Source organism: Notolepis coatsorum (genome assembly GCF_963971535.1).
Source record: "Notolepis coatsorum genome assembly, chromosome: 10".
Lineage (NCBI taxonomy): Eukaryota > Metazoa > Chordata > Actinopteri > Aulopiformes > Paralepididae > Notolepis > Notolepis coatsorum.
Window position 1 is genome coordinate 31,928,717 of NC_140174.1, and position 13,335 is coordinate 31,942,051.

The window sequence follows — 13,335 nt, forward strand, 5'->3', positions numbered from 1 at the left end:
GCAAGGAATAATAAACAACAAAAAAACACTACATAACAACAACTTTGGACAAGACACATCCAACCAGTACCAAAAAACAAACAGATGAAAAAATAAAAATAATACAACACTGACCATTATGCAAAATAACATTGATTTTGAGTGCAGGGACAACGTCCACACAGTTGTATGGACCTCAAGCTATGGTCCATCCCAAGCACCTCACTAGTAAATAGTAAATGGACTGCATTTATATAGCGCTTTTATCCAAAGCACTTTACAATTTTATGCCTCACATTCACCCACACATTCACACACTGGCGGCAGAGGCAACCATGCAAGGTGCCAACCTGCTCATCTGGAGCAGTTAGGGGTTAAGTGTCCGGTCTTGCACAAGGACACTTCGACACGCTGCCCGGGAGGAGTGGGACTCGAACAGGGAATCTTCCGATTACCAGACGACCACTCTACCTCCTGAGCCCACTAGTAAATGGTCCATCATACCGTAGTTGCCTCGTCCATCACTCCCATCCGAGGAGTATCCAGGATATATCCAGTCCCGCTACTAACAGCACTGCACGACAGAGACGAAAAGCTTGTCTTGTTCGTTCATTTGACATTAAAGGCTACAGGACTCAGCAGTGTCCCGGTTGCGTGTATCTTTCCCCTAACGGAGTTGCACTTCCGCGTTCGGTTTGCGCGATCTGATTGGCCACTGACGTTTTTCTCAGCGCCAATCGCGTTACTCCTAACAAACTGGTTAAGCTTGGCGACTCTTTCGAAGTCGCTCTCTTTCGAAGTTGGTTAGGGTTAGTTGGTTAAGGTTAGGGTAACAGCCTGCTGGCGCGATTGTTAGGAGTAACGCGATTGGCGCCGAAAAAAACATCAGTGGCCAATCAGATCGCACAAACCGAACGCGGAAGTGCAACTCCGTTAGGGAAAATATACACACGTCCCGGTCACCCCCTCCGGTTCCAACGCCCGTGCCCCTACGGCCGTAGTCTCTAGCAAAGAATTAAGATGAGCCACAATAGTTTTACCACATAGCAACCAAATAAAGCAGTCGCATACATCTAATTCAAAATAAACAAAACACTGATTACTCGTTAACACTTTCTCCGCCAATAACGTCATACAATGGGTTTCAAGTCCATGCGAATTCTGCCAGATCACGGCGTACGACGTTATTCTGATCATATTTCATATTTTCGCCATGGTATTCATATTTCACTCATGGAGCCTTGTGGGATGCTGTGGGACTCTGCAACGCTTCAATACTGCCACCTGGTGGATGATCGGCGAGTTGCCAAACCGGAAGTGGACGGTTGGGTCTCGGTGCGTCTCAAGACACACGTCCATGTGTAGCGATCGCTGCCATAACTCAATAATCGACATGATTTGGGCGTGTATTAGTATTATACAAACCGGAAATGGATCGCCTCGATCCCCATCACATAACTGGGATCCGTTTGCTCCAGTATCATCGCCCAACGGTAAGAGGAGGCTGACGTGAGTTTCAGCATGTTTGTTTATTATTATCGATGCAAACTGCTCTGATCTATATATCACCCATACTACATAAATCATTTAACGACGATCACGGAATTATAAACGACCCCCCCCCCCCTCCGTTCACCCACACATGATCAGTCATAACGTTTAGGACCATGTACAGTTGACATTTTTAATATAGCGTGTATCGGCAACAAATGGCATTTGATAATGTATATATGCATTTATGCCTATATCTCACGTTCTAGGATTTACTGCAGAAAACGATAAAAACATATTTATATTCTAGACGGTATTTTTGTATGAATGAAAAAGTAAAACGTTCCTACATCCTGAACGATAGATAATCGATGTTGAATGGGCCATAGTAATGTCAATTTAGCAATACAATTTAAAAAGTTATAGCCCTGCAAAGAAGGTAAACATCTCCATAGGCTTAGACTGGTGGCAGTGATCAAAACATTGATGGATATAAGCATGGCAGAGAAAGTGTTAAGAGTTTCAACTTCATCCATTATCGTCTTTTTCATCACCGTTATAGCTATAAAAGACGGAAGGGGCATCACATCAGAATACCAGCGTTCTCTGCTCTGCTTGGTGCCAGTTCTACTGAAGCCTGTATTACAATTATAACCTGTTTTACAATTAATACCAGTCATCTGTGTAAAAAATATACATCAACCGATATATCAAACATTAACAAAAGCAACAGATTGCAGATGATTCTGACATCTGAGGTAATAACCTGTTTTAAATGACGGGTCATAAGCAAAGAGACGGCTGATCGCTTTCAACTCGATGTCGGCCGAACTGAGCGTTTCCACACTTGGCACCGGCGTGCATTCACGCGACGACCCTTCCTTCTTTTATAGTTTCCTCAGTTACAACAAGCACAAAAGAAGTCCATGCTATTCTATTCTAGAATATTTTGAGAACCCTGGGTTTCTATGTTACATAGTAAAAAATATTAGGGCTAATATAAATGTTTTAACCAGCGGTAACAACCATAGAGGAAGTTCTTCTTGGGGGCTTTCGGGTCCAGCGCTTTGGGCGACAGTAAAGTGCACTGGGGGTTGATGACCAGGTGAACCTCCAGCTGTCTACACCACGTTGCATGGGCCTGACAAGACGCTGACCAGCAGCATCTCCATCAATGGAAACCAGTCAGTCAACAGAGCTACGGCCACTGGGGGAGGGCTGGTGGTGCATTAAGACCCGGAGGATCTACAAATGTTGGGTGGAATTTAGGGACGGACTTGGGAGTTCTCATTGTCTCCAGAGCTCACTTCCACACCGTCGGAAAGAGGTGCTTCTACTTTAGGACAGTGGAATAGGTCTTTTTAATAGGGGGTTCGGTGGGTCAAAGGTCAGATGGCAGTGGGGTCCTTCCTGTAGTAGACGGTGTCCCAGATGATCCCGTCTTCCTGGGGAGGGTGGCCGGACGGTAACAGCACCCGGGTCAGCCAGTGACTAGAGAGACGAGAGGAGAAACAAGTTAACCTGCTGTGACTAGAGACTAGAGGAGAAACAAGTTAACCTGCTGTGACTAGAGAGACTAGAGGAGAAACAAGTTAACCTGCTGTGACTAGAGACTAGAGGAGAAACAAGTTAACCTGCTGTGACTAGAGAGACTAGAGGAGAAACAAGTTAACCTGCTGTGACTAGAGAGACTAGAGGAGAAACAAGTTAACCTGCTGTGACTAGAGACTAGAGGAGAAACAAGTTAACCTGCTGTGACTAGAGAGACTAGAGGAGAAACAAGTTAACCTGCTGTGACTAGAGACTAGAGGAGAAACAAGTTAACCTGCTGTGACTAGAGACTAGAGGAGAAACAAGTTAACCTGCTGTGACTAGAGAGACTAGAGGAGAAACAAGTTAACCTGCTGTGACTAGAGAGACTAGAGATTCAGATTCAGATTCAGATTCCTTTATTGAGCCATTTGTGTAAAACACATTGGTAATTGTTGCAGCAATACAGTGTATGCATTCTTTCTTTTTTCACAGTAAACAAACACCAACACAGACAAGAAACGAAAACAGTGCAGTGGGGGATTAATCAATAAATAAAATACATATATATATATATAAAGTGAAGTGTGCAGAGATCCAGTACGGACTAGTGCAGTGCAGTCAATGTCATAGAGGAGAAACAAGTTAACCTGCTGTGACTAGAGAGACTAGAGGAGAAACAAGTTAACCTGCTGTGACTAGAGAGACTAGAGGAGAAACCAGTTAACCTGCTGTGACTAGAGAGACTAGAGGAGAAACCAGTTAACCTGCTGTGACTAGAGACTAGAGGAGAAACAAGTTAACCTGCTGTGACTAGAGAGACTAGAGGAAAAACAAGTTAACCTGCTGTGACTAGAGACTAGAGGAGAAACAAGTTAACCTGCTGTGACTAGAGAGACTAGAGGAGAAACAAGTTAACCTGCTGTGACTAGAGAGACTAGAGGAGAAACAAGTTAACCTGCTGTGACTAGAGGAGAAACAAGTTAACCTGCTGTGACTAGAGAGACTAGAGGAGAAACAAGTTAACCTGCTGTGACTAGAGAGACTAGAGGAGAAACAAGTTAACCTGCTGTGACTGTAAAACAACACAACAGTGCCGTCACATGTTTTTAACCCTGCAAAAAACAACGACTTGGAATACAAAAACATTTCATATATTTAATATTATTTCATCTCCCGACAGCCGGGCTGCCCACCCAAAAATGTTATACCTGTGCAAATTATATTTAAGACTTTTGAATACCTTTTAAGGCCATAAATTGAGAATTATTACTTTTTAATACCTCTGGGAATTAAGAAATGAATGAAGAAAAACAAGCCTTTGGGATTTAAGACAGAATTACGACAGATTTCACACAACAATCTAACTTGAGAGTTAGACTGGGGGGTTATGTGAGGGCATTGACTGGTGGTTTAGGTCAGGAGGATCATTTACTCTGCAGGCTGAAGAACAGGGATGTGGGGACTCACCTCGTCTTCTCGACACCTAACAGGATCTTCCAGTTCTTCATGTTTCCGTGGTGGTATGGATTTCTGAACCCCTGAGTGAAACAAAGAGGGCTCATAAATTGCCTCATCATCCACTGGACGATACATAATATCAGCAAAAGGATTATGTAATCATTTATATAATAATAATAATAATAATAATAATAATAATAATAATAATAATAATAATAATAATAATAATAATAATAATAATAATAATAATAATAATAATAATAATACATCCAAAGAGCTTTTATAAAGGTGAGGGGAAATAAATGATTCATTCATGAATTCATAATAAAAAGATGTTGGCGGGTCAAAAATGTATATTGTAGTCAACATGTTGTGTGCATGTTGTGTGTACTTCCCATTTCCCCACGTTGAATGCACCCGATAAATGACATGCTGGTGCTCTAGTGCGACATCTAGTGGCTGAATGTTATCTATAGCACCTTTAAATACACCACAGTGTTAATATAGAAAGGGGGGGTTACTTCACAAAATACAATACATCCACAGGCATCTTTACTGGCAAAGAAACATGTTGATAACATGGTACATTTCTCACATGTTGGCCAAGCCACAAAGTCAAAAATCACTATCTTGGAAAAACAATGATCACAAAATCTTTTTTTTCTTAACACTTTCAGCGCCAGCTATTACCCTCATCCCTGTAGTCAATGCGCCAGCTTTCCATTGCCTATTTTCACTGTGCGTCACAATGTTTGATGAGCTATATCTATATTATAGCTATGGAGACAATACTATGGCTCATTGGACAGTCACTATCTCTCGTCCAACATGCAAAAAAAATTGTTAATTTTCTCATGTATAAGTTTGCACGTTATCCCGTGGTGAATATTGTATAGTTGTATTGTATAGTCAGAGTGATCCGGGCTAATTCCTGAAAGCTGAGTTATGGAGCGCTATGTAATTTTGCTAAAGTCGTTCGCGTTTCTCGCATGGACACGCTACTGTTTCCAAATAAAAGGTATATAATAGGTATTATGTTTCATCATGAATGCATCAAAGGGGTGGGGGGGTCATTTTTTGATGCTCTGATCCCCAGCAACGGCATTCGTTTTGAATACTACATACGTTGAACGGCTGGATCGATGTGAAATCATTGTAGGATCAAGGTGGAATTGACGTCAGATAGTCCTTACCTTTGATCGGGGTTATTACAAAAAGAATATTCCAATTGTCTGATCGCGATTTCCAGTATTGATGTCCATCGGGTCCCCGACATAATCTGGCACAACACATGCATCGAGTGTCCTGGACGCGTTCCAATGTGCTCGGATGAACAGCTAGACTTGCCTGGGCCAAAATTCTTCGCTCGGACGACATTAGATGTGACACACAGTCTGGAACAGGGTTTCAAATGGTGGGCGATACTGCCACCTAGCAGGATCTGGCCGGTATTGCACTCTCTGGGTCTCAGTATGGCTTTCAACGGTAACATAGAGGTCCGTGAGACTGCATAGAATATTAAAAATAGAAAACGGACCAAATAATGTATATATACGTGAATGGCACAGAATGAGTTAATACAGCCATAGTGTACCTTGCCCTGCTCCCTGAGTCTTCTGGCCTCTTTGCGGTTGATGTGTCTCTCCACGCTGGTCTCTCCTTTCGTAATGAGGATAGCATGCCACAAGGTCAGCCCACCTAACGCTATCGTCACCGAGCTGCAGGGAGGTACATTACATGGAAATAAATAAGAGAAAAGAATCAATGCATTACAATATGATTTACCAACATACCTCTCTCTCTGTCTCTCTTACTATCACACATACACATCACATCACTCCCAGACATATCTATCTAGACACACTACCCCTCCTTTCTCTCTCTTTACAGCCTTCAACTTGTACACACATGAGCACACACACAGCTGTCTCATGAGTATACGTCATTATCCAGATATCTCTGTACATCATATCTATAATTCATATTATGTACGTCAAGGTACCACTTAGTTTGGTCTACTCTCCTGTATAAATACTTTGTTATAACCTATAGGTCTCTGTGTTGCAACATGTCATTCTGTCAGTAAACTTATCAAAGACTCTTGTCAGCCTCCGTGAATAAGATCTGGTCAAGTTATTCCACAACACAATATATTTACAAGATTCTGGAAATCAAACTGTGTTGATCTATAAAAATCGATATCAGAACCGCATGCATGTTTGATTTATTTGAATACGTTCATATACATGATTCTGTGGAGCAATGACTCAGTTTTTGTTGACAAATTCAGTCCTGTAACAGTCATTTGAAAATGCTCAAAATTTAAGATTTTACTAATCAAATTGTCACCTAAAGAATGGGAATCAAATAGGCCTTGGATTGAACGGTTCCACCTCTACAGACTATGATATTACTCTGCAGTGAAGTGTTTCCTGACCTCGTTAGGACCCAGAGGAAGATGAGACTCTTGTGAGAGGTCGTCTCGCTGAAGGTGAAGGGAGGAGGAGGCGTCTGGTAGTAGCTCTGGAGGAGGAACAGAATACAGTCAGACACCATTCTGCCTAAAAAGTAAGGAATGGTCCAGATGTTAAGAAGCCAGAGTGATTTGTCACAAACGACTTGCTCCAAAAAGCACCAATGTTTTGTTTTTGAGATATTAAAAAAGGTGCTATAGATAACATTCAGCCACTAGATGTTGCACTAGAGCACCAACATGTCATTTATCCAATCAGGTGCATTCCATGTGGGGAAATGGGAAGTAGGGAGGGGATACATGCCTGCAACATGTAAACAACATTAATTTTGGACCCGCAAGATCTTTTTAAATGATAAATTCATTAACTCATTGGACGCCAACCACGAGTAAAGTCTGGTTATCTCGCCATGCGTTGAGCGCCAGGACCCCCGAAAACCAGAGTATACCGTAATTTTTGGACTATAAGCCGCAGCTTTTTTCCCCATTTTTCGACCCTGCGGCTTATATAACGGTGCGGCTTATATGTGACTCGACGTGACCAAACCCGAAAATGTAAAAATCGCAATATTGCTTTTTTGACTGCATTGAAATGTTATTTATCTGTTCCCTTATTTGCTAAACTTAATACAACTTGTAAATGAGTTAATTCTTGTTATTTGTCCGACAGTATTGTGTCCCAATGCTGGTGGGAAGACTGTAATTAAATATTAAAACACCTGCAGCTTATAGTCCAGTGCGGCTTATATATGTACACATCATTCAATTTAGCTGCTGTGGCTTATATTCAGGTGCGGCTTATAGTGCGAAAATTACGGTACTCGGGTTTTCATCGTTATTTATTTTTATTCGTTATTTCTATTCATTACAGGCACACGGACGTCGGGGTTAACATGGGGAATCATCCTGAGATCACCAAAGTGCAATACCGGCCACATCCTCCCAGGTGGCGTATCGAGCATCCTTTGAAACCTTGTATCTTGGCCTGTGCGTCGATCAAATGTCTCCGGTCGGACTTTTCTTTGTCGAGCAAGTGGAGCGGTTGTCCCGATCGGATTGAGAAGCGTCAAATGCTCCCGATGCATGATGTGTGGCGGATTATGTTGGCGACACGATCGACACCAATACTGGGACTCGCGATCAGATAATTGGAATATTCTTTTTGGGGTACCTCCTAGTGAAGGTAAGGGCTATATGATATCAATCCTGCTGTGATCCAACCATTACTTCACCTCGATCACAACATGTGTGTGTAACGTTACTCCACAACGTATGCCGTTGGTGACGATCAAAGCATAAAAAAACGCCCCACCCCCACGTATTGCTGCATAGCATCGTTTTCTAGGATTAGACAGGATCACTCTAAAACTATACTCATATTCACCACAGTATAAAACGGGAATGTATGGATGAATCTTTTTTTCTTTTTCACATATTGAACGATAGTCTATGTCAAATGGGCCATAGTATTGTATCCATAGCTATAATATAGAATATAGTTATAGCCCTGCAGACACCGCCACTTATTCCCATCTCTTAGAGCTTGGCGTGGTAAGTACAAACGATGCTCAACTGCGTGGCGTCCAATGAGTTAATCAAAACGTTGTTGGGGGAAAAGCAATACTTTTATTCCACACCTTTCTAAAAGCTCTGTGGATATATTATTTATATTATTTTTTGTTTAAATGATTACTCTATATAAAAACGTTATCTATAGCACCTTTAAATGGTAGCATTTATTAGCATCATGCTAAGCACGTCAGCAGGAGGCATGACACATTCTAAATTCTGTTATAAAGCAATGTTTATGTTTCATGCCAACCACAGACTTCCACTAGCATGCTGAATTACGGTAACGACTCAGTTTTAGTTGACTGAATCCATCCTGTAATATTTGTGACAAATATTCTTAGAAACACAAGGACCGTCCCATTATAGGCCTCCTGAAAGACAGAATATACTCTCTTTTTTAGAAAATTTTTGTATCACAAACAGTACTGCATTTGTAAATCTGGTATGTCATAAATGTATAGATGCAACAGTAGACTTCCGGTTAAGCTGCAATATGTAGCGCACGCAATTGGTTATAGCTCCGCTCCCGTTATCGTTAATTTCGTTTAAAAACCTTATTTGGACAGTACCAAAAGAGACTAGACCACATCGTATGTATTGATAAGACCTTCTACTAACTATATCAAAAGACAACATGGTTAGGGATAGGGAAAAGACGGGAAAGAAACAAGAAACGGCAAAGCTAACGGCGCAGATTGAAACTCGGTCAAAGACAATGACAGGCGACGCTGTGGCAGATCCGTTGGTGAGCCCCGGCGCGGGGAATATAGAGGAGAATACACAGGGACCAAGGACAACTGGCCCCGAGATGGAGACAACAGATGACAACATAGCAGGAACATCAGAAAAAAGTACCGTGAAGGAAAAAGCAGGCGATTTTGAGAAGATAATAGCACAATCATCCATCGGATCCCTCACTGCTCCAACAACATCAACTGACACAAGCAGTTCAGTTGCACAGCCCGACTTCAACTCTCTGACTACCCTGATAAAAGAACAGATGATCGCTTTCAAAGCACACGTAGAAGAACAGTTGGTCGCACACGCTGAACACATCGATACTAAATTCGAAGAGGTTATGAGAGCAGTCACTTTGCTGTCCGTGCGAATCACGACAGTGGAGATTTCGGTGACAGAAAACACAAAAGCAGTCAAGGCGAACGAAGGTATCATGACAGTGATGGGAGAAGAGATGGAAAAAGTTAAAGATGAATACCGGAGGGAAATAAAATTGCTTAAAAACGAAGTGATGGAGAGGCAACTAGAAACCCATCGTTACCACAGGCGGAATAACATCCGCATTGTGGGGCTTGATGAATCAGTGAACTGCGATGACATCAACTTTCCAAACGAGTTATCAACGATTTTGAATAACTCCGATCCAAACAAAGTGCCAGAAGTGGAACAAGTTTACAGAATTGGTTCCCAGGGGCAAAATATCAACGGGCCGAGAGTCATCATTGTCACTCTGCGGAAAACTACAACAAGGGATGAAATCATCAAATATGCTCGCAACCAACGTGGGAAGCTGAAGTATGGTGATAAACCAATATTTATCTACGAAGATTTGAGCAGAGAGGCCATCATCCGACGTCAACCATACAAAGTTGTGATGCAAAAGCTGTACACAGCCGGCCACAAGCCAAGGCTAGCATATCCGGCGCTGTTATCATTCTTGGACAATAACGGCCGCAGGTCAGGTCCATTTACACCCTTTGATGCTGAGGATTTCCTGATTCAAAATGCAGCAAATAACCCAAAGCATGACGGAAATGCCGGAATCAGTTAAGCCTCTCTCTAAATATTTACCAGTGTAGGAATGACTTTATTGTGTTCATCAATGAGGTCATTCCACCAGTGTTGGAATAACATTGCTGTGTTCATCAAAGTAGCAAACGATATGCAAGTCGTCTATAACAATGTTTAAAGTGTATAATACGATTCATAATACATTATAATTTCTTATAATGCTCAAATGCCCTGGGTCTCTTAGATCATTCTGGAATGTAAAATAGTCTAGGCACTAGTATATTCTACAACCTTCTAGAATATAAGGCACCATGACAACGAAGTAAAATAGTCTAGGCACTAGTATATTCTACAACCTTCTAGAATATAAGGCACCATGACAACGAAGCATACAACTCTAACAATAACATTCGGTGTGCATACACATAGCATATATAAATTAAATGAAGTGCAATCAGCCCTTAATAATACTTTAAAATTATCCACACATAAACGTATGGGCACAGCAAGGTTATTCTAACAATTTAAGTAATCACTCCATTAAAGGCACATTGAAGCGCTAAAAGGCGCTGCTTTTCTATCTTATCTAATCAGTTAAATCGGTTCTAGTGGCTTCTCCACGTTGATAATTATTTATCTCTTATTCCTTATCTATATCTTTCCATTGATTTTTATTTTATTAAATTTTTTCTTCTCATCACCCTATATTTTTTAAATATAATTTAACTTACATTGTTCTTTTCCAATGTTCTTCACATTAAGGTGTCAATATTACTATATATTTTTTAAATATATTGTAACTTACATTATTCTTTTCCAATGTTCTTCACATTAAGTGTCAATACTGATCTACAATCTTTTCCTTTTTTTTTTTCCCTCACACGTTGGTGGAGGGTTCAAAGGAATATGTCGATAAAGGTTTATTCTCTTTTTATTTTATTTTTTATTTTTATCTTTAGGTTATTTATCACAATACTTCATTACAGTAAGGGAAGGTGCAAGACCAAAAGCGACATTCTATTGCAATAGAATGGAAATGTTAGATCCTATGGCAATGAGCATAGGAAAATTAGGATTACAATGCTCAGGTTGGGCAATCCGGTGGACCATGGGAGAAAGTCAATCGCGGAGGATGTGTTCTTGGAACACAGGCATGTTCGACTTTCTGGGAGAGGGGAAAATAGGGGATTTTTATTTGTATATATATATGTTTTTAAGCTCAGCTCTCAACGGGACCTCATTAATTGGATGTGCATCTATTGTAGCTTCATACTCCAGAAACATTACCAAAAACTACACGAAAACATGCATAGACCATGGCTAGTTTGAATATAATGGTATGGAACACCGGTGGGATAAACAAACAACACAAGCGCAAAAGCGTGCTTACACTGATGAAAAAAGAACATGTGGACGTGGCACTATTAAGCGAAACGCACATTTTAGAGGGAGACATAAATACGTTAGCGGATAACATATACCATAATATTGGTCACTCTTCTTTTGCTACGAGAACTAGAGGGGTAGCCATAGTCGTCAGACGCAAATTAAATATCGAATTGAAAGGGGTATGGTCGGATGCTGAGGGGCGCATAACTATAGCTAGGATTATACACAATAACAGGAAAATTGCATTGGCAGCGGTATATGCCCCGAATTTGTACGAAGTGGGTTTCTTCACTTCACTAACAGGAGAAATGTTAAACCATCCCGAGTACTCATACATAATAGGTGCGGATTTTAATGCCATTTGGAACCCAAGGATGGACAAAACTTACCTTTCCTTCTCCAGCGAACAAAAGAATTCATCTAAAGCATTAAAAGATTGGTCGAAATCAACAGGAGTAACTGATTTATGGCGTTCACTTAACCCCATGACCCGCAAGTACTCCTGTCGTTCGGCGAGACACAACACACTATCCAGAATTGATTACGTCTTTGCATCCCCGAGAATATTTGATAAATACGAAGTGGAAATGACACCCAATGCGCTATCAGATCACTGCTACTTAATCCTGAAAGCAACATTTGGTACATTATCTACCCGGGCCCCAAGATGGCGTTTTAATTCGATGCTGCTTAACAACAAGGAATTCATTACACAAATTAAAGAAGCTCTCACAGTATTCCTACAAGTTAATGCTAACTCGGTGCAAGATCCCAGAATATTATGGATGTCGGTAAAGAGTATGATCAAGGATTTCTCGGATAGATTTACCTCCATATTGCGCAAAAATCAAAACACAAAACTGTCTGAAATGGAAACACTTTACTCAACGCTTTTTAATTCTTTAAAATACAACAACTCTACTAGACTAGATAACCAAGTTAACATTCTAAAGACCGAGATCAAAGCAATGTACAGACAAAAATCGGAATTGCAAATACGCAGCACTAGACAACAGCAGTACTTCCAAGGTTCTAAACCTAGTCACCTATTAGCCATGCGACTAAGAATTAATGCAAAATTTGCAGATATAACTGCCATTAGGAAACAACAAGCTCTAGTAACAGAACCCAAAATAATAAACGATACATTCAAAGAATTCTACTCCGATTTATATAACTCAGAAACGACCTTTGATCAAGACAAATTAGACACATATCTTAATCAAATTACTCTCCCTAAACTTACAGATGAAGACGCTAAACAGTTAGAAGTACCGATCACATTAGAAGAACTCAAGAAGGCCATATCCGGAATGAAAAACGGCAAAGCTCCGGGAATTGACGGTATCCCATCAGAAATGTACATTTCTTGCTGGGACATATTTGGACCCTTATTACTAAATATGATCTTATACTCAGTCAAAGAGGGAAGCTTCATCGAACACCAAAATACCGCACTCATTTCAGTTCTTCACAAAAAAGACAAAGACCCCACTGAATGCGGTAGTTACCGTCCTTTAAGCCTCCTCGGAACCGATGTCAAACTGTACTCTAAGATATTAGCCATCAGATTGCAAAAGCATATGACGTCTTTAGTTCATACGGACCAAACAGGCTTCATAAAAGGTCGCCTGATCAATGATAACATAAGGCGAATACTGCACGTACTAGATACAGACAAAGAGGACATC

At 40.8% G+C, this 13,335-nt stretch overlaps 1 protein-coding gene across 3 annotated transcripts in view; it reads right to left on the reverse strand.

Moving 5' to 3' along the window:
* Nucleotides 1-1,655: 1,655 nt before the first annotated feature.
* The window catches only part of zdhhc16b (zDHHC palmitoyltransferase 16b), a gene marked incomplete at its 5' end in the record, with an annotated part of 58,067 nt that continues 46,387 nt past the window's right edge, over nucleotides 1,656-13,335 (reverse strand). For all 3 annotated transcript variants that reach the window (XM_084322678.1, XM_084322677.1, XM_084322676.1), the window contains 4 exons: nucleotides 1,656-2,961; nucleotides 4,471-4,541; nucleotides 6,056-6,179; nucleotides 6,899-6,984. In XM_084322678.1, coding sequence (XP_084178804.1) covers nucleotides 2,859-2,961; nucleotides 4,471-4,541; nucleotides 6,056-6,179; nucleotides 6,899-6,984 — 384 coding nt within the window. In that variant the 3' untranslated portion in view covers nucleotides 1,656-2,858. The remainder of the gene's footprint in view (nucleotides 2,962-4,470; nucleotides 4,542-6,055; nucleotides 6,180-6,898; nucleotides 6,985-13,335) is intronic.